The sequence below is a fragment of the Colletotrichum truncatum genome (assembly GCF_014235925.2).
Source record: "Colletotrichum truncatum strain CMES1059 chromosome Unknown Contig_0004, whole genome shotgun sequence".
Classification (NCBI taxonomy): domain Eukaryota; kingdom Fungi; phylum Ascomycota; class Sordariomycetes; order Glomerellales; family Glomerellaceae; genus Colletotrichum; species Colletotrichum truncatum.
In genome coordinates, this window is record NW_027222401.1 from 1,851,833 (window position 1) to 1,871,690 (window position 19,858).

General features: G+C 50.7%; 7 protein-coding genes across 7 annotated transcripts; 3 read left to right on the top strand and 4 right to left on the bottom strand.

Annotated features, from left to right (window-relative positions):
• Nucleotides 1-18: 18 nt before the first annotated feature.
• CTRU02_207306 (transposase) lies at nucleotides 19-1,518 on the bottom strand (the record flags this gene model as incomplete). The annotated part of the gene is made up of 2 exons (XM_070204864.1): nucleotides 19-1,052; nucleotides 1,137-1,518. The coding sequence occupies 2 exons, from the start codon at nucleotides 1,516-1,518 to the stop codon at nucleotides 19-21; spliced, it is 1,416 nt and encodes a 471-aa protein (XP_070061397.1).
• A 619-nt stretch (nucleotides 1,519-2,137) lies between these two features.
• On the bottom strand, nucleotides 2,138-2,427 carry CTRU02_207307 (uncharacterized protein; the record flags this gene model as incomplete). The annotated part of the gene is made up of 2 exons (XM_036719305.1): nucleotides 2,138-2,335; nucleotides 2,407-2,427. The coding sequence occupies 2 exons, from the start codon at nucleotides 2,425-2,427 to the stop codon at nucleotides 2,138-2,140; spliced, it is 219 nt and encodes a 72-aa protein (XP_036589012.1).
• A 3,669-nt stretch (nucleotides 2,428-6,096) lies between these two features.
• Nucleotides 6,097-7,780, top strand: CTRU02_207308 (uncharacterized protein; the record flags this gene model as incomplete). Its single annotated transcript, XM_036719304.1, has 4 exons — nucleotides 6,097-6,159; nucleotides 6,281-6,304; nucleotides 6,373-6,985; nucleotides 7,047-7,780. 4 exons carry the CDS (start codon nucleotides 6,097-6,099, stop codon nucleotides 7,778-7,780), a joined length of 1,434 nt encoding a protein of 477 aa, XP_036589011.1.
• A 539-nt stretch (nucleotides 7,781-8,319) lies between these two features.
• CTRU02_207309 (Hsp70-like protein) lies at nucleotides 8,320-10,128 on the bottom strand (the record flags this gene model as incomplete). Its single annotated transcript, XM_070204865.1, has 3 exons — nucleotides 8,320-9,739; nucleotides 9,798-9,924; nucleotides 9,996-10,128. 3 exons carry the CDS (start codon nucleotides 10,126-10,128, stop codon nucleotides 8,320-8,322), a joined length of 1,680 nt encoding a protein of 559 aa, XP_070061398.1.
• Nucleotides 10,129-10,527: 399 nt separating this feature from the next.
• CTRU02_207310 (exosome complex exonuclease rrp40) lies at nucleotides 10,528-11,310 on the top strand (the record flags this gene model as incomplete). Its single annotated transcript, XM_036719302.1, has 2 exons — nucleotides 10,528-10,725; nucleotides 10,780-11,310. The coding sequence occupies 2 exons, from the start codon at nucleotides 10,528-10,530 to the stop codon at nucleotides 11,308-11,310; spliced, it is 729 nt and encodes a 242-aa protein (XP_036589009.1).
• A 514-nt stretch (nucleotides 11,311-11,824) lies between these two features.
• CTRU02_207311 (zinc finger protein 2) lies at nucleotides 11,825-13,984 on the bottom strand (the record flags this gene model as incomplete). The annotated part of the gene is made up of 2 exons (XM_036719301.1): nucleotides 11,825-12,104; nucleotides 12,159-13,984. The coding sequence occupies 2 exons, from the start codon at nucleotides 13,982-13,984 to the stop codon at nucleotides 11,825-11,827; spliced, it is 2,106 nt and encodes a 701-aa protein (XP_036589008.1).
• A 2,936-nt stretch (nucleotides 13,985-16,920) lies between these two features.
• Nucleotides 16,921-19,345, top strand: CTRU02_207312 (nonsense-mediated mRNA decay protein; the record flags this gene model as incomplete). The annotated part of the gene is made up of 2 exons (XM_036719300.2): nucleotides 16,921-18,616; nucleotides 18,663-19,345. 2 exons carry the CDS (start codon nucleotides 16,921-16,923, stop codon nucleotides 19,343-19,345), a joined length of 2,379 nt encoding a protein of 792 aa, XP_036589007.2.
• Between the last annotated feature and the right edge of the window lie 513 nt (nucleotides 19,346-19,858).

Genomic DNA, 19,858 nt, shown 5'->3' on the forward strand with positions numbered 1-19,858 from the left:
ATCTTAGATTGATTAATACTACTCGGATTCCTGTTCTTCGGATGTTTCCTCAATAAATTGACATGTTCTCGCGTTGTGGCCTGTATTCCCGCATACGCCACACCGACGATGAGTCGTCTCAGACCTCACTTTGCGACCACTACTCCGTCGCGTTTCCTCTTGTAGTTGCGTGTCTGCCTCTCTTTGCGACTGTATATCCTCTCTAGTAGATATAGTAAGACTTCCTCCTTTCTGTAGACGTGTTTTCTTAGCCCTTCGACGCCGACTTAATATTGCATTCTCCTCTCGAAGGATTTGAACCTCTGACTCTAGTAATGCTACCCGATGCCCTAGTCCTTCTGTCCCTCTGGCTAGCTTACTCACAGCACTATAAATTGATGCTGGAGAGCTGCTTCGGTGGCGTGAGATTCGACTCTTAATAAAAGTAGACTGTGATCTTGCTTCGCTTGGGTTGCTCGGCGTCCTAGAGATCCAAGGGTCTGGTGTCTGAGGGACCCCCTCCTCAGGCGTTGGCGTTCGGAACTTTACATCCAGCTTTGAGAGAACACTTTCTGCATTCAAAGGGACAAGTCCAGCTCCTCGGAAACCTCCCTGGATATTTTTCCTCGTAAAAGACTGCTTAAAAGCTTCGTGAAATGCTGCAAAGAAATCTTCCTTCGAGATATGGGTTGTGCCTCGCCGCATCTTATTCTCAATTTGCCGACCGTAGGCATTCTTTAACGGCTGAAAACAACCAACATCTAAGGGTTGAAGTAGATGAGACGAGTGAGCCGGCATGCACAGTGTAATAATGTTGTTTTCTTGACAAAAGAGCTCGAAGGCTGCGGAGTGGTGACTTTCATGACCATCAACAACGAGGAGGCGATATTTCCCAGACGTACGTGGTTTTGTATAAATGTCGAAGTGTCTGATCCAGTCAATACCTCTCTCGTTTGTTGTCCATCCATTTTCAGACGTTGCAATAGCCCAATCGCCCGGAAGAGAGGTTTCTGTATACCAGCTTGAGAGGTGATACTGGCCTGCAACGATGATGTATGGCGGGATGCTCTCCCCTTGGGAATTAATAGCCTAGATAACTGTAACCCATTCCCTATTGCCAGGCTGTGTCATCTTCGTATTTGAACGCCTTTCAGCACTTGTAACAACCATTCCAGAAGCAATAACGCCCATCATAAAGCCGGTCTCATCAAAGTTGTAGATATCAGCATCAGCAATACCATACTTCGCAATTGTATTCTTCACAAGCGAAAACCAGCCACGAATCACCTCTGGATCTTCGCATTGAGCTCTCTTATAGTCATACTTGCGAAAGAAACGCGTCCTAAGCTGTGGTTGTCGCTTGACGAAATTAGAAGCCCAGCGCTTCCCAACTGGAGGCGCGTCGCGCTCTGCGAGAAGTCGATTGGCCATTTCTTCCACACCACTCAGCCGGGGAGGAAATGATCGCGCATCTAGGTCGAGAATATACTCAACTATTGTCTTCTCTTCTAAATCTGATAAATTCCGTGAATTAGGCATGCTGTCGCGTCGTGAGACTATTCCCTTTAGTCGCCGGCTTAATGTTGCGTGACTGACTGTATAGAGTGCACCTGCGGCCCGAGCACTAAGTTTTGGGTCATTTCTCATTGCTTGAAGGGCAATTTGTAACCTTCTTTCAATACTAGCTGATTCCATGATTTATTGTAGAGGAAAAGGTGCCGGTCGCGTCAAGGTGCGACGGTCGCGGTTTACTGTCTCACTCGCTTGTCTGTCTCACTCGCTTATCATGTACGTTATCCATTTCATGGTACTAATATATTTACCAATTCGGGTCAGTCGTGATAGAAAACTTGGATTGACCATCGAGCGTAATAAGGAACTATATCAAACTATACAAATGTCACAAGAGGCAAGATATGTTTTGGATAATAGAGTACCAATTATGAGCTAAGCTACCTGGTATCGTGGGTATCTTCAAGGAAACTAGGGTATGCTGTCAAAGCTGATCGATGCTGCGCTCGCACAAGTAACTTTCGCAGTCGGAAAAGAAAACTCATCCTCCGCCTCAATACAAATAGTCGTACAATTCCATGCCGCAAGTCATGATGATTACCCCCCCATCTGCTCTTTACATTGATGTTGGCGGACGAGGGCTCTCTCAGACTCGACTTCTAGTCGTTGTGGTGTGACGAGAACGACGTCCTCCTCCGCGGCGACCGCAGTAGCCACAGGTCAGGAAGCTGATGATGATGTTGCAGAAGGAGACGATGCCGCCGATGATGGCATGGAGAATGCCACCGATGCCAGATATAACAGAGGTGAGGCAGTTACCGATGGTGCGGAAGACGGATTGGATCTATAGAGTAACGTGTCAGTACGATGTTTGCCAGAAGAAGGAAGGTCCAGTTATTAGGAGGATCAACTTACGCAAGAGACGACGGCGCCCATTTTTGCGGTTTGTGGTTTGGTGGTATGTTTGAATTTGTGTAAAGTGGTGTGTTTGGCTTAAGAGTGTGATCTCTAATCAAGGTGTTTGTTGTTTGATTCTGTTGTATTGGGTAGGTGTGAGGTGAATGGTCGACGAGGGCAAGTCTTTATATACACAGTTGACCTCGATACTAGAACCAACCGGAGTCTACTCCAGCCAGGGATCCCCCTTCACCTTACATCACTTCTAGCCATGCATCAGTGACACCATTCCTCCCCACTACTACTCAAGCCCATCACCGATTTCACCTTATCGACACAGTTGCCTACCTGCGTTTCCTTTGGTAATCTGGAGAAAGTATCTTGGCATGAAAGGTTTGCAGCGATCTACTTGCCATACACCGCATAGTGACGTCAAAGCGGTAACCCCCCCCGTGATACATCACCTTCCTTCCCTCGATTCATTCCTTTGAGTACGTACTTTGTATAACATCGTAATCTCGTTCTAGCCATGCGGCAGAGCGAGGGTGAAGAGGCGACCAGAGAGTGTGAATGTGACCCCTACGCAGGGCCTAAATTGCCAAGGATGAGCTGGAAAGGGTCAACTGTCTCACCACACGACATTTGTCCGGAGCGAAAGCGCCGCCCGGACGATGATGGATTAAGGTGCGAGAAACGGTTTGGGCCGCCCGTTTAAGTTAGTCTTTCCAGCCACTACGGATGACCTGTTGGTCGATTCATTGCTCGTTTCGGACGTAAACGGAGAGCAACACCTCATACGTAGTATTTTGATTGGGGGCGGGCATGTCATGGTGCTTAATCTGCACTGATACGTACCTTGCCGCTTAAACGTGGTGATCGCGAGGCCACTGTTTGGTATGTGTGTGGTTGTCTCATTTTTTCCACCTTCCTACCTAGCCGCCCACCGTCGTCTCTTCCAAAAGCAGGTTCTTGGGTAACAAATGACATAGTTCTCTGGGGTGTTTTGGCTGAAGGAGGGTATGACGTGTGCGGCTCGGGGATTTCTTTTGCTCGGTCCTGGGCAGAACTGGGGTATTAAGTGAGGTGTGGAGCTGGCAGTGCGTCACTAGGACGGGAGGGAGGGCCAGCGGGTGACGGGTAGCGTGTTCCGGGGCTTGACGCACCCTTGCCCCGCCCTTTTTCTCCCCTTGGATGGATGAGGCGATTCATAGTTTCGCGAAGGGTCTAGAATGGCCCTTCATTCCTGCTCTTGGAGGGTGTGATGACAGGTAGCGTGTCTTGGACGACGCATCGTAATACGACAGCAAGTTATACTGCCGTATGGATTTTTTAACACGACCAAAGTGCATTATCCTGGGAAATACTCGGATCGTTCCGAATTGTTGCATCTGAGAAGCAGGGGAGCCATGCCTGTCGGGAGAGAAACAGGATCATCACTGGCTCGAAGGCCGTGTTCCTGAATTTCAATTTTTGGAACTCGAGGTGCTTGCCGAGATGTTCTCGCTTATCATCGGAGAGGCTTGTAAGGCGATAGGTTTCATGCCCAAAGCTTGTTTGCAGCTTCCACAGGACCAAAATAGTATGAAGTATGGTTTAGGGCTGTGATGACGGATAGAGATCATGCTGGCTAAAGAGGAGAGGCTAAATCCGAGAATCATGAGTGAGAGATCACTTGCATAAGTGCTAATAGTAAGACAAAGCACCTGATTATGACTCTGATTGTGACTTTCTATAGTAGGCCATCATCAGACTCGATCGCCCTACGAAGCCCAGCTGAAGCTTCATCTGGTGGGCGGTGATGCCAACATCGTGACCAAAAACTGGGTTAGCCGAAGAACGCAAGAAACCAAGAACTAAAGTATGAGTTTTACAATCCAATGAAAGCAATTTATCCGGATAGGTGAGAGTGTACCCCTCGGTGATGAATTCGGGTACTAAGTAGTTATGGAGTAATCCAGACGACAAAGTTGTCCATTATTCGACAGCTGCGACTTCGAGGTTGGATACTACCAGCCGCAGCACAAAGTTATTCGCCCGTTAGCATTATTGGCTGGCGAGTGTCTATAGAAAGCTGGACGTAAATGCTGCAAAGGCTTTCAGCCATTATGTCGAGCTTTCGAGAACTCTTCAAGCAGGTGGTGCTAAGGCTAAGCACATGCAATTCGACGCCCTGCAGAGCAAACTAGTAGCCGTCGTGTGGAATCGGCAGATGCCCCGACGTGGAAGGCCCACTGAATAACGATGTCTGAACACGTACAGGGGATAAAAGGGAAACATCAAACTATACGAGTGAGAGAAGTTTCCAACAATCGACCGCCATTCTAAGATATCCGAATGCGACGTTTGAACAGTTTTGATGGCATCATCAACCGCCTGCCTGCCTTTCGCGATTCTCCAAGAAGACGAAAGGCTGGCAAGTGTTTTACTACAGAATAGTTGGGTGGCTATTGTGGCGCAGACAGTTACTAGTATGCAACAAGTCGGGGCCTCGACTGTGGCTCAGGCTCATTAGTGCTTTAACTCTAAGCAGCAGCGCCTTGGCTTAGGGAGTGTGCGGCCAGCATAGTTACCCGCCTAGGCTCAGGATGCAGAATGTTGGCGCTGGGCTGCAGAGTTGTTCCCAATACAACGGATGAGTTACGTATTCACCTGACCCCGTCCAAACTCTCTTCCTTCATCTTCAGCACCAACATCAAAGGCGACAGTATTACACGATACCTTGTTCCAAGGACCCTTTTATCCTTTGCGGCACTCGCTGAATCTTGGATCTGTTGCAGTTGCTACTTTTGCCCTTGTCAGCTGAGTCATTTACCCCATACAAAGTGACTGGAAGTACCGAACCTCCATTAGATTTTACGCCCTCATTCCATCCAGCTGGACTTCCACGGGCGGACAACGGCTGGACGAAACGCAGAGCTAGTACGGCTGATTGGTCGCCAACCTTGCATGTAATCCTGAGTTTTTCCATCAAAAGGGCACACTGGTAAAACTCCAGGTTGCGGCAGTGGCATTCCGTTATTGACTGGACTAGCCACATTGCGATCCTGACCCCCCTTTCTCCCCCAACCTGGCCGTCAGCCCTCGCTGTACAGTCTTATCCGGCAATACCGAAACCGAACGCACGTCGCTTACAGTCTTACCGTCGCTATCGCAGTCTTCCTTGCCTGTCCTTGCACCTGCCCGCACCTACTCGCGCGCGCGCCGTTGCTCACCTCTGTCCCTATCCAAAAGGGCGCGGTCCTCTTTTGGGGCAGGTATTATTAACTCACCCCCGACGGTACCTGACCTGCCATGCCTTCTGTGAAACATGGCTTCCTTAAGTAAGCCTTCACACCCTACTTCCTTCGTCTCGTCCTCACCCCATCATTCGTCTTATGTTGTCTGGCTGAGTTTTTCCGGCTTTGCTGTCCATTCGCATCACCTACAACATTCCGCACGCCCACGTGGGTTGGCCCATCACTTTCCTGTACATGAGGTTGAGATCTCACTGAAACAAACAAAAGGCTTGGTGGCTTTTCTTGTGGCTTTCTCCAGCCTCACTTAATTCACCCCTTCGCTCTGGTTCCTAACCACCTGTCATTATTATTCCTATGTCTCTCCCTTGAATTACATCTTTTCTGGAGGCAACGGGGCTTTTGAGTCCCTGCCTCCTTTTTCTTCTTGCTTCTGTCGCGATTCTATATACCACCTCTGACCAGTTCACCCATCATGAGTCCCTTCAAGAGTATGGCTAACGGAGGCTTCCTTCCCACAGTCAATAAAAACAGAAAGGTAAGACCTACCCGCACCCACCACCTGCCATGAGAAACTCAATCCTCCAAGAGCGGAGGACGCGCAGTTTGGATGCCGACCACTCAGCAGCCTGTACGTGTGCTAACGTTATGCGACGCAGCCAAAGTTTGAGCTACACCTCAAGGTGTGTAAACCCCTCCATCATGGTTGCGCGCAGCCTGTGCCAAGCCCCGCGTCTGACTTTCTGTGTAGATATATGACCTAAATAACGTCCCACTGGTGTCCGGAACATCAATCGTGAAATGGCACCTATCTCATTCCATCATCGCGGACCACAGGGGTCGCACTCCAAAATGTCCTATCTCCAATCACAAGGTTGAATACAACTACTCCAAGATTGTCAGCCACATTAGGATCGGAATTGACCGAAACAACAACCTGACTGAGTGCCCCATTGAGTTTGAAGTCCTGCAGGAGTTTTCTGGTGGCGGTCATGATGAAAAGATCTCGCTTGGCAAAGTCCAGATCAATCTCAGCGAGTATGTCGAAGAGAGTGAGGGCCTTGCCCGTATGAGCAGCAGCTTCGATCGCGGCCACTCACGTAAACGTAGCAGCGGTACGGGTAGTACGAGTCCCAAATCGACTTTTGCTCCGACGTTAGGCGAGCTAGATGTTGAGGATGGCATCGTGAGGCGCTACCTCATGCAAGAGAGCAAGATCAACAGCACGCTGAAAATCGGAATCCTTATGGTCCAGCTTGATGGAGACAAGGGCTACTCAGCACCACCGCTCAGGACAGCGCCCGTTTTCGGCGGTATCGCTGGCATTATGGCGGGCGAGCAAGTCGAACAAGATGATGCGGGGCGTACGTTCTTCCTTAGCACCCATGTCTGACCGCTTGAGAGCACCTTAACTGATCTGGGCAGAACTTCCTACCATGGCCAAATCCCGTGACGCCTCTGAGATTCAAGATATGTACCGTCGTGCCCTTGCAGCTTCCTGGTCCTGCCAACCTGGTGAGCTCCCCGCGGATGAATGCATTGAAGACATCTTCTCCGGCGGCGACGGCTGGCGTACTGGAAGGGTCGGACGCACTGGCAAGACGGCCACTTTTGACCTCGATAATGGTGGTTCTCTGAGTTCTGACGAAGGCGGTATGGGCGGCACCCTTCGCCCTTCGGACGTCCGCAAGATGCTGCAGAAACAAGAACGACAACAGCAGCAGCAACAGCAGCAGCAACAACAACAGAAACAAGCGCATCACCACCATCTCAACCTTCACTTGCACCAGAACGGCGGCAGCAGCCACCGCAACCATTCGCGCAGTAATAGCGGCTCCAGCGACAGGAGCTTCACTACTGTCCTCACAGCCCGCGCCAATGATACTGCCAGCAGCACAACCGCAGGTACAAGCCACACTGGGCGACGCGGGTCGCACAGCAGACAAGGACGCAGGAACCACTCTCGTGATGATGACAGACGCAGTGGAAGGAACAACTACGGGCGCTCGCAGAGCCCAAGCGGGAGCATGGCGAGCTTGGCGCCGACGATGGGTAGCAGTGACCGTGGGCGCGAGGGGATGAGGAGGAACCGGGAACTCGAAGAGTTTGACGTTCGGGACGATCTTGTTGCGTGGAGGTTGCCTGGTGCAGTATCGTGAAGATAGTACGGGCAGAAAAACGGTACCGAAGTGTGACGGGAAGCCACCTGGTTAAGGGTGAAATTGCTCCTCTTTCTGACGACAGAAATGTTTATGGAGGGTCAGTCAAGCAGGGCGTACGGGTGCATTAGCGATCCCTCTTTTCAAGCATCATCCTCATCATATCTCCTTCTCCAAAGCATCACAGTAAAACGCATGGATTTGTCTTTTAAAGTGTTTATTTTTTGCCAAATGCAGCGGTTATGGATTTGGTTTGCGCCACAATCGTGCATCAAGGATAGCTTGCTGCACCCTCTCCTTGTGTGAAGCGCGGCGCGATGATTTATCACTTTGACGTTTCTTCATGCTTTTAACTTCTTGCTCTCGTCTATGTTCCCAGTGGTGTCATTCCGGTCCATATCCATCCTCCCCCAATAATCCATGTCTATACAGAATGGAAAAAAAAAAAATTGACATTCCCCTTCTTTTACCATGTTGCGCCTGGCCAACGCGCTCTTTCTATTTGCTTCGTTCAACAAATTCTAGGTCAAAAGAACCCTTCAAGGGGCGGTGACGTTACCGCGGACACCACCCTTGCCACCGACTTCCCTCGCCGTTATCGTGAGGCCAAGGTCAGCAGCAACGTTGATGGTAACCTCGACCTTGGAGCCCTTGCCGACGCCACGGACAGCAGCCTCAGCCAGAGTAGGGCCGACCTTCCAGATCTTCTCGCGAGTCTCCTCCTCTTCATCATCGGAATCGAAGTCGGAATCCTCCTCGTCGCCATTGGCCTCGGGCTTAGCCTTGGGCTCGGGCTTGGTAACCTTAATGTGGGCACCACCCTCGACGACGCGGATCAGGACATCGCCACCATCCTTAGGGCCAGACAGGTGAACGGTGCGGCGGGCGGGGACAGCGGTCTCGGCGGGAACGACGGGGACGAATTCCTCATCGGCGCCAACGACACCAATAGCATTGGCAATGTGCTTGACAGTCGTGACGGCGGCGTGGGTGCTCTGCTCGATGTCGTCGGCCTCGTACTCCTGGATCAGGGAGGCCTGGAGGGCGGCACCACGAGCCTGGAGCTCCGAGGGGTTAATGGCGGTAGTGACGGTGGAAGGAGCAACGACCGTGGTGGACTCGGGGAAGAGGTTGGCGAAGTTGGCGGCGATGCGAGGAGTGTGAGCAGTGCCGCCAGAAAGGATGACCTCGTCAATGTCAAGGACATCGAGCTCGGCCTTCTTGATGACACCCTCGACAAGGCGGTTGTAACCCTCAAAGACCTTGCGGGCGGCCATCTCGTAACGCAGCCGGTTGATGGTAGAAGTGAAGTCAAAACCGTCTGCCAAGCTCTCGACGCTGAAGCTGGCGTTGGTGCCCAAAGACAGGGCCTTCTTGGTAGACTCGGACTCGAGCTTGAGCTTGGCTAGAGACCTAGCGTTCTCACGGGGGTCGACGTTATGCTTCTTGATGAACTCCTTGGCGAAGTGGTCCATCAAAACCTGGTCAAGGTGGCTGCCAGAAAATTCGTAATCGTGGGCGGTGGCCAGGATGGTGTACATGCCACCACGGGATGCGACAACGGCAACGTCGGAGCGGGTGCCACCAAGGTCAGCGACGACAATGATCTTGTCCTTGACCTCGGCCTCGGGGCGGGCATCGTAGGCAAGGACGGCGGCAATAGGGTCGGAAATGAGCTGAAGAACCTCAAGACCGGCGTCGGCGGCGGCCTTCACAAGGGCGTCCTTCTGCTTCTCTGAGAAGTTGGTGGGGACAGTGATAACGGCAGAAGTGACCTTCTTGCCAAGGTAGTCGGAGGCGGAACCGACAAGGCGGCGGATGTAGCGCGTGGCAACCTCGGAGACGGGGACGGTCGAAGGCTCATCGCCCTCCTTGTCCTTCACGGAGAAGGAAACGGTGCCGTTGACATCCTGGGGGTGGGCGGAGGCGTGGTTGTGCGTAGGGTCAATGGACTTGAACCTGATGCGAGCATGTTAGTTCTGTGCAACAAATATCCTTTTGATGGAATGTCTCGTACTCCTTGCCAAGGAAGTCCTTGAAGTATGCGATGGTGTTGGTGGGATTCCGGACGAGGAAGTTCTTGGCCTGGGCTCCATAGTATTCATCACCATCAACGTAGGAGAGGATGGTGGGAATCTGACGGTCTGCATGGCTCTTATGATTAGCACTCTTCTGTTTCTTACACAATGTATATGTATGCAATAGACCAGCTTACCTCCGTCCTCGTTTGCAATAACCTCAGCCTTCTCGTCGACGGTATAGGCGATAGAGGAGTTGGAGTTGCCAAAGGTGATACCAATGACGGTACGGTCGCCCGGCGCGGGACGCGAGTCACCGTTAGCAGCCATATGTGCTAGTTCTATGATCGCGGGGACGTGAGTCTCGTGTGTTTTTCGTTCGGAAAGTCTCTTGGGGCGGGCGGGGAGACGGTTAATTTTTTCGAAAGTGGCCGCTGTTCCTATCGAGATCTTTCAAAGGGTGTTTTCAAGGATGGTGGGGTTCCAGGCCAAAATTTTGGCAAGGAAAAAAAAATTCCCAGCTTCGTTGTCGCCCAGTGGGATCGGTGTATTCTCCCCACACCCCCAGCCGTGTACCAATCAACTTCGAAGCGAATTTGGAAAGTGCCCCGCCAAAAGCTTTCCAGCCTCAGCAAGGCTGATCAGGATCGACTGCGGAAGGCGACAAGCGTGAGGCCCAGCCATACTTGACGATTACAATTCAACATTCTCATCGTCGACCACTTTGCAATGGCTACTGCTGGTCCCTTCGTCCTTCCGGGCGATGAGATTGACGCATCTCTCATTCCATCACATCCAAAGCTTCCTCTTAGGTTGGGTCCTGGCCTCCGACACGTCCCTCCCCGACAAATAGTGCCTACCATCGCCGGCAAGCTCTTCACAGATCCCAGAAAGAACTCGATATGGGTTGAGCAGACAGGAGGACGGGTAAGACGGCACGTGCATTTCAAGTCACTAGAAGTATCTAACGTAATATCAAAGTATATACCCGCTGTCGGCGATCTTGTTGTTGGCACCGTCCAACGCTCTGCCTCCGAAATTTATTATGTCCTTCTAGCCGATTACTCAACACCTGCGATTCTACCCCAACTTTCTTTCGAGATGGCATCGAAGAAGAACCGTCCCAATCTGTCGGCCGGTGCCCTTGTCTATGCGCGCGTTACTCTGGCGAACAAGCACATGGACCCTGAACTTGAGTGCGTCTACCAGTCCACTGGTAAGGCTGATGGCTTGGGACCGCTCGTGGGCGGCATGCTTTTCGATATCTCCCTTGGCTTAGCCCGTCGCCTGCTGAGCCCCAAGACAACTGATCTCGTGGTTTTGGAGGAACTGGGTGCAACTGGTGCAGCATTTGAGACAGCCGTAGGGCGAAATGGCAAGATCTGGGTGAACAGCGAGAGTGTCAAGGTCATTATTGCGGTGGGAAGAGCCATTCAGGAGACAGACGAGCGCCATCTTTCTGTCGAGCAGCAGAAGAAGCTCGTTAGGTCTTTAATCAAAGATTTGAGTTAAATCCATGCGCGCCGCCGTGATGCATTTTTTGCCTATTCTACATATATTCCCCCTAGCCAGCCAGTTGGCATCAAAACGCCTTACTGCTCATAATGCAGTCCCTAATGAATGTGCCTGTTCTGCCCCATATGTCCCTTCCGTGGGGCGTAACTACCTTGGTTATGATATAAACAGTATGCTCTATGGCGGGAAAGAATGACGCCATTGAGCGTCGCGGGTATTGTTGTTGGGTCTCGAAGAATCCTGCATTGGATCGATCTAGTTCTGCTGAACCAAGATAAATAGACCCGCGGTTTGAAGCCACAAGTGAGCTCTGGGATAGTTTGCTTGCAAGTCACGCGTCTGTCATACTCGACTGACCACTTCCCAAGCATTGTCCGTCGTCTGTCAGCATCCCAGTCAAGAACCTATGCTCACTGCAGAGCGTCTAGGATTGAATGGCCGATACGTCTTCCGATGAGCAGGTGGCCAACACCTGCCAGTGCCAGGCAGGACACGCCCCTCAAGCTGTATCTCAGGTTCCTCCCATAGTCTCGTCGGCAATGTCGGGTTCAGGCTCACCCATCGGCGTGACTTGGTGAATATTCACCATATGCCTCCTCCAGTTGTCTTTCCGGGGGAAAGACTTGCCACCCGCCTTGGAATACGGACAAGTGCTTACAGTGCAGTGGAACTTCTTGGTCTTTTTGTGTTTGTCATTGATGTGGCGGTCCAAGTGGGTTTTGGTTCCAAATCGTTTGCCACAGCCTGGATGCGTGCACTCGTGAGGTCTCTCATGATACCTCTTATGATGACTGAGAAAGTGGTAAGTATAATTCTCCAGGTAAAGACTATGTGGCCCGACTTACTTCAATTTATGAACTTGGTCGAAGAATCTACCACATTCATCGCACATAAAAGTGCGAGGGGATTGCTGCAATCCCGGGTATGGCGATGTGCTGTTACGAATATCCGAACTGCCGTCTGACCGGGGGGATGGACTACTGTCAATCTGGGTGTTGGGTGTGGTCTGATATGAGACGCCGGAAGAAGCATGGCCACCCATAGGAGGGGAATGATCAGAGGGGTCTGTCATCTCGCTCTCCAGATAGTGGTGGTTGTTCCGGTCAGGCATGAGGTGGGTTTGGTCAATCGGGTGGGGAGGATCGTTCATGTGTACATCTTGGCTGTAAGTTTGGCTGTCATTGAAAGTATTCCAGCCATTTGTCTTTCCGTGATTGTTGCTATTCGGGATTGGTGCGTCGCTATTTACCGACTCCGTTTGAGGCCATTGTTGCTGCTTTTGCTGCTGTTGTTGCTGTTGCTGTTGCTGGTGAAGATGTTGCTGATGATGTTCAAATGGCTGTTCTGGAGACTGGGGAGTGGGAGCCTGGGACGGTTGCGGTTCTGGCAACGGATCTGCTGGCGGTTTCGATGTTGAGATGGGCTTTGGAGGGGGGTTTGCCATCTGGTAGAGCTGCTGATTCGTATGCCAGTTGTGTTCTGTTGCATTTGACGGCGCCATGATATCCATCGGGTTAACTGTTCCTGGTGCGGGCAAAGCAGGCGGCAAGATAGGGGGAGATTCCGTTTGCTTCTCAGCACCTTTCGTTTCCAACTCTCGACCTTGATCAAGCTCCCCTCTTTCCGACATCGGACTAGGCATGGCAATGGGAGATGCCAATTGTCGTGAAGTGGCTCCGGGGCCCATATCGCGGAAAGAGGGGCCATTCAACTCAGTTGGTGAATCCGACAAGCCTTCCCTTAGCACGTTTTGCGCTGGTTGGGCTGGATAGCCTTTTGTCCGCGCTGACACAGAATCCTTGGTACTCATGCGACGGAGTATGCCGAAGAGGTTCTGTTTGAGAGAGCTTCCGTGAGAACTTGAGCGTCTCGGCGGCGGCGCACGACTGGGCAGTTCATCAGTAGGTGGTGGAGTAACCATGCCGAAGGCCTCAGAAGGGATGATCGGGCTGTAATAAGTTGCGCTGTGTCCCTGAGTGGCTTCTGAATATTCCATGCCATCAGCTCGAGTAGCGACCAGCTCTATACCAACAGGGGTCCAAGGATAAGAAGCCTCGCTCTTCCAGGTGGGTGCGCGGCCAAAGGAGTGATCAGTGCCGCGTCTAGTCGTGACGCTCGATGGGTGGGTGCTCTCGTCCCCAGTATAGCGGCGTTGATGATCGATACCCAGGTCATCTTTGTTAGGGTTATCGATACCGTTGTGAGAGGACAGGGCCAGATTCTTGGTTGACTGTCTTTCCGCGCCTCGAAGAGCGTCGGTCTTGTGGCCTAAAGAGTCCTTGGATGATGTGCGGCTGACGGGTCCTGGCGCCGTGACGTTGCCTGAAGGACGGAGCGGCGGAGGGACGAAGGCAGTTTCCGCCGTGTCGAGACGGTTGGATCCATTTCTCTTGCCCTTCCTGATGCGACGAATGATAAACGGATAGGCGCAAATAACAGCCAGTACGAAGAAAAGAACAATGCCAATAACAACCCCAGCTATTCCCCCTTTGGATAATGCCTCACGGCGAGGCGCCAAGGTCGACCGAGTGGAAAGTGAAAGCGTCTGTCGGCTCGGCTTCAGTCGATCCATGTCAATCGAGCGTGCTAAGAATGATGATGAAGTGTCGTCAGTGTCGCCAAGGTCTGATTGGGCGGTAATACCCTCAGACGAGGCTGCGGAAGGAGCCATTTTGGGCACCGCGCGTCAGCACTCGCTGCAGCACATGAACCCCCCAAGAACCCGAAACCCTCAGATGAAGACTGCGAAGATGGCGGATGAGATGAGAGGAGGAGCAATCGATGCTGCGGCCTCTGTCAATAGTGAGCTTCCAGGGAAAGCGCCTGGCGAAAGCTGGTTTGCAGTGGATGAGCAGTCGCCGTGATGGCGATGAGCCCACGAGAGAGGAAACGGATGAGGTGCAGTCGAAGTCAGCTCAGTAATGGGGGCTGTTGGATTAATTAGGCCAGTACAGGTGTTCAGCCTCACCAGCGAGCGGGCGTTGTACGGGGTTAGAGTAAACCAAGGAAGCCAAAATCGAACTGGGTTGCCTCCCGCCTCCACGTCTCCTGCAAAGTAAGGAGGTACATTGGGACGACTGTGGCTCAGGCGGGCTGAGTGAAGGCCAGCACCGTTTGAACCTGCCCGGGCAGGAGAAAAAGCCGGGACTAGACGAAAATGACGGCCATGTGCAGGTACCTCGCTATCAGAAATTTTCTCCACAATTCCGGCGGCCTGCCGCGAATGAGCCAATCGTATCTTCTCAGCGCCCTCTCATTGCCCCGCCACACGGCCTCCCCACAACCCCTGCCTCACTGGTTTTTGTGGAATCTTTCAGTTAGATACCCCCTTCTCCTTACAGGCTACTCCATCATTTGGCATTCTTCACTGCCACCACTGGCCCTTGTTGCTGCAACTGGGGAGTACTCTGAGAATCATTCCGTAAGGAGCAGCAGCCTACCCAAACCCTTAGTTGGTGGATCAAGCTCCATTACCGTTAGGTACCTTCAGGTGGGCAAGATACTTCAGCGGAGATGATCGTAATCCGCGCCCGAGATACCGGTGCCAGACAGGGAGACCACGGCAGACGCACACAAATCGCTCATAACACAGCAAAGGCAGTGGCAGAGTCAGAGTCTGCGCCAGACAATGTGTATCTGACGTACTCGGGTTTCACCCTGTCTAAAACCTTACAAGCTGGCTAGTGTCACTACAGCACGGAAGTGGCATGAAGGACCTGCCACACTAAGCGTTGTGTATCGTAGAGTGGACGAGCCCGCGCACTCTATCAATTAGCACTGACAGCGTGACCCTTGCCCCAACCAGAATTTGCCTGTCCAGCTGGGCACTGGGGAAAATCCAGGGACCTGCGACTAATGGTGGCCAGACCCCTGTCATGGCGGATCCTATACCATTTAAACGGGTGATGTTCTGCGACAAGGTCTCGGGCTAAAATAGCCACAGAACCCGCTCTGGCGGTTGCCGCACGCGATACAATACGCCCGAAATGTCAACGACATCTCACCCAACAAGGGCTGTCTGCAACCGTGTTTAGTGTACTTGGCATTTCTATTGTTTGACTGTTCTCGATTTCGCAAATGAGGTCCATGCTTAAAACGCTCATCTTGAATTGCTTCAACTGAGAAAATCCTCTTGGATATGCCAGGCTACGGACTTGATATCCTTCAAAGGAGGAAGGGTGCATGAGACTATTGTTCATGGTTCGAAATTTCAATGACATTAAAATAAGGACAGGATCGTGACAAGAAGGCAACAAGGCAAATTCAAAGCATCCGATTGGGCAGTCGCGGGAAACCCAGCATGGTAATTGTCTAAACCTGTTGATGATGTCAAATAACTTGTCCTAGGTAAAGGTTACTTTCAGAAGCTGAATGAAGGCTTGTCCCGCCGCTTATAACGCTTCAAGCTGACACCATGGAGTCTAGCCAATGCATTCGACTCTTTGTTGACGATCCATAGCTTCATAGACGCAGCTGTGTCCCTCTTGATTCAGGACAGCTTTCCTCTAGATTTAGCCACCCGACTTGGACAATTAGATGGCCTCCCTTAATCATTCTTCCAAGGCAGCAGTAGTATTCTTTTCCGAGTTAGATCGTTCTCGTCATTCTTTACACGCAACATCTCCAATCTCTCACTTACAATGACCTCGAATAGGGATAGCCCTATAGATGAACTTGTTAGATTTAGAGGGAAGGCGCAAGCGGTGTTTAGACTTGTTTCTCTTGTTTCTCGATGGTACCTGCCTTGGCTGTTTCTGGCACCTTCTTCTTCCAGTCAGCATATAGATACTCACTTCATCAACTCACCATTCTTGCCTATATGGTCTTACCTTCCTTTTATTTATTTTTCCTAGCCATTAACGGCACTCACTAACCTCTTTCAAAAGACGATCTCGGCATTTTGTGATGACCCTTCCATCACAGGCAGCAGCAGTCGTGACCAATTCCACCTCCGCGACTTCGGCAAAGAAGTGCCTCGTAACCATTGGTCTTTGATATCCTGCTGATGCAGTTCGTTTCGCTCATCATCGCAACAGAATCCTTTCTAGGTTTCACTCAGAAAGCTCATACTCATTTGCGGCAGACTTCGCAGGCGCCAGTGGCCGAGACCTGTTTTTCTCTATTCGTTCAGCCGGCTTGCCACTCATCTTCTGCGTCGAGCCAACCTCTTTCTTCGTGTTGTTGTTAGCATTGTCGCTGCGAATAATCTTTCTCTGGAAGATAGCATTTGTCCCTCATCACATTTTACTTGACATAAATTTTATGCCAGGGACTGTCCAAAGCAAACTCGCAGCTTCGATTTTAAGGTAAGCCAGCACGTGGTGCCTCAGCCTTGTACATCATCTGTTCTGAAAGCTAAACGGCTATAGATGTCAGGTGGACCTATCTACCCTCAGGCTATGATTGGTGTCGCTGAGTCGGTATCCACGACAGCGTACTCTGCGCTTGATCCTGAGGAAGGACTCCAGAAGAACTTGGTTGTCGGACTCCCTCCAGACATTGGCCCTGACTACCTAACAGTAAGTTTCATTCGGAAATCATCAATTTTTTCCATTTTCGCTAACATTGCAACTTGAGCGGTTCGCTGAGCGTGGGTGTGGGCGCCAAATGGTGCACTCGTTCCTCAGCAGAGAAGAGTTCGCTCGCGTTCACCGTGAAGGCACTGTCATTGAGATGGCAAACGAAGAAATCACCTACAGTCGCTTTAATAACAACGCCACACAGAGAAATGCCTGGGTAATTACGCCGCTGCCTGGATCGCCTAGCCTTATCTCCTCCGATTTACAAACACGATGGATCGTGCTGGTGGAACTACCTAAAGAACATGATAAGGTTTTTCCAGACGAGGGTGAGGACTGTTCCATTGGTTTTAAGCACGATTTCCTCTTTGCCGGAAGATCTTTCAATCCAGGGATGTTGAAGGCTCAACGTATTCCAAATCCATTCAATCAACTCGACGAACCAAATCAACTTTACGGCCACGCAGCATTCAGTGTAACCATGGATTACATGAAAGACACCATCACAAAACAAATATACCATCCGCTGGAAGCAATATCCATACCTCGGTTAGGCTCATCGCACAGGCTTATGGAGTTGACGCCTGAAAATGCTGTGAAAGTCATCCTTCGCGTCACACCCCAGTTCATCACACACGAGACCGAATTGAAAGCACTGGCCTTTCTAATGGATCACAACCGAGACCTAAGCTTACTTGAAAAAAGGGCTTCACAAACCTTTGAGTATATCCTGGATTTCAGAAAACCCCCCAGCTTTTGGGTTAACCTTTTTCAAGAACTCCCGCATATGGAGAGCCCTAGTGATAATCCGTTAACACCAAATTCCTTAAGATTATTATATGAGCACCTCAATTCGGATCACAAGAAGGTCTACGAGCAATTACACAATATTCCAGCTGGACTGGCTTTGATTCTTGGGTGCCCCGGTGCGGGAAAGACTGCTTTGAATGCCTTCATTGCTGCAATGGCCCTCTCTCAGCCGATTGTGGAAACGGTTGACGGCAAAAGAATTAAAAGACTGGCCAAGATTCTGTACGTTCTTGATGTGAACGACCCATGCGATGATGCGGCAAACAGAGTCTATAGAACATGCAAAGAGGCGGATTTGCCTGCATTGGTCATACGAGTCCGCGGATGCGCTCGGGAGATGAGTCGCAGCACCAAGCTGCATCCGTCCCAAAAGGCAGGAAATAAGGAGGTAAAGAGTACACCGGATTTTACATTCGGTTTTCTGAAGCAGGCTCGCCTGGCCCAACAGAACACTATAGCACGACGAGACTTCACTAAAGCCCCTTCTTTAGATGAAGCTGCTTGGGAGATGTACGAAGCGAATACGTGCCAATACAAGGGACTTTCAACGCTCCTCATGAAGCTAAATGAAGGTGCCACCAAGACAAAACGGACCGTCAAAGAGCTCAAGGCCAGAGTTTCGAGGCTCTACTTTGATGTCATCAAGAAGGCAGACTTCATTGCGACGACTCCCGTTGGTGTTTCTGGTCAGTTAAGTACGCACTTCAAGCCAGATATTGTCTTTGTGGACGAAGCTGCTCATGCCCGCGAGCTCACTTCTCTTGTTCCTCTGGCATTTTCTCCTGCTAGAGCTTACATATTTACTGGTGATACACGTCAGACACGGCCTTTTGTGCAGGGAGCAAGCATGACGAAATTTGAGATTATGGAGAAGGGTCTTCGCAAGAACCCGTATGCTAAACAGCTCATGATAAGTACGATGGAGCGGGCAGACTTGGCTGGAGGTCTCAGCAGCAAACTGTTGATTACTCACCGTAAGATTGTTGAAGTAACTGTTTGTGCAGTGCTAAAATTTTTTAGGAATGTATGGCAACCTTCACTTGCTCGCATCTGAGTTGTTTTATGACGGGCTTTTAAAATCCGGTATATCCAATACCGACCGTTTTCCTAAAGTGGTCCAGCACATTCAGACTTGGTTACAGCAATTCGCTCATGATCAGAATTTGGTAGTCCCTCGACTTCTGATCAACCACTGTGCAGCTCAAGAGGAAACGGAGCGCAAAAGCTTCTACAATCCGGTTCATGAGACATTCATCACCCAGCGTTGCCTCGAATTACTTTGCGATCAGGAATTCCGGCGTGTGGACAAACCAGATGAACCGGGCCGGGTTTTGATTATAACGCCCTATAAAGCGGCTCTCTTTCGATATAAACAGTTCACAGCCAGCCTCCCTCCTCACCTTCGGGGTAGACTAGATATTGAACAGAGACATGCGGCGATGGAAGCAAGAACTGTTGACTCGGCCCAGGGCCATGAAGCGGATTTTGTGTTTATCGATACGGTGCGAACGAAGACGGCGGGGTTTCTGGATGACCCCAAGCGCCTCTGTGTGATGTTTACGAGAGCAAGGATCGGTGAGATGATATTGATGCACGAAGGTATGACGATGCGAAGAATGCATGGAGCATTGGTCAAGGCAGAGTGGACATCCAAGGTGTACGAGCATTGCCGCGATAACAGCCAACTATGCCACATGGCCTGAGAGCTATATGAATACAGAGCGAGTTTGTATGGCATAAATCCGGCTTCCGAGAGGAGCGAGATGTCCTTTGGAGATAGATAGTAAGACACATTAAACACAGCAGGTTCAACAAGTTGCAGATATCCCGTAGAACATTGAACAACTTTCTTCCACAATTCAACGTTAAGAAATTGTGCCCTACTGGGTTAGTTTGTTAGATTGTGACATTTTTCTCTGTCGCAAGTAAATCGTGAACTAGTGAGTAATATGCCAAATGCGCTGTAAACCCAGTCCTTTTCGTTTGATGTAACCTGCTTTCCAAAAGAGAACCTAAGACACAGATCTGCAAATACAGAAGGTTGGTAATGGTAATGTTTGCTTATGATAACCTAAGTCGAGGAAAAATCTGGCTGCGTCTTCGTCCAGTACTAACCTCGTCTGTTTCTTTGGCAAATTAGCAGCAATGTAGCGTTTTCAGGTTTAAAGGACTGGTTTACAAATGGAATTTGGTTCGTGCCAAAAGAAAACGATAAC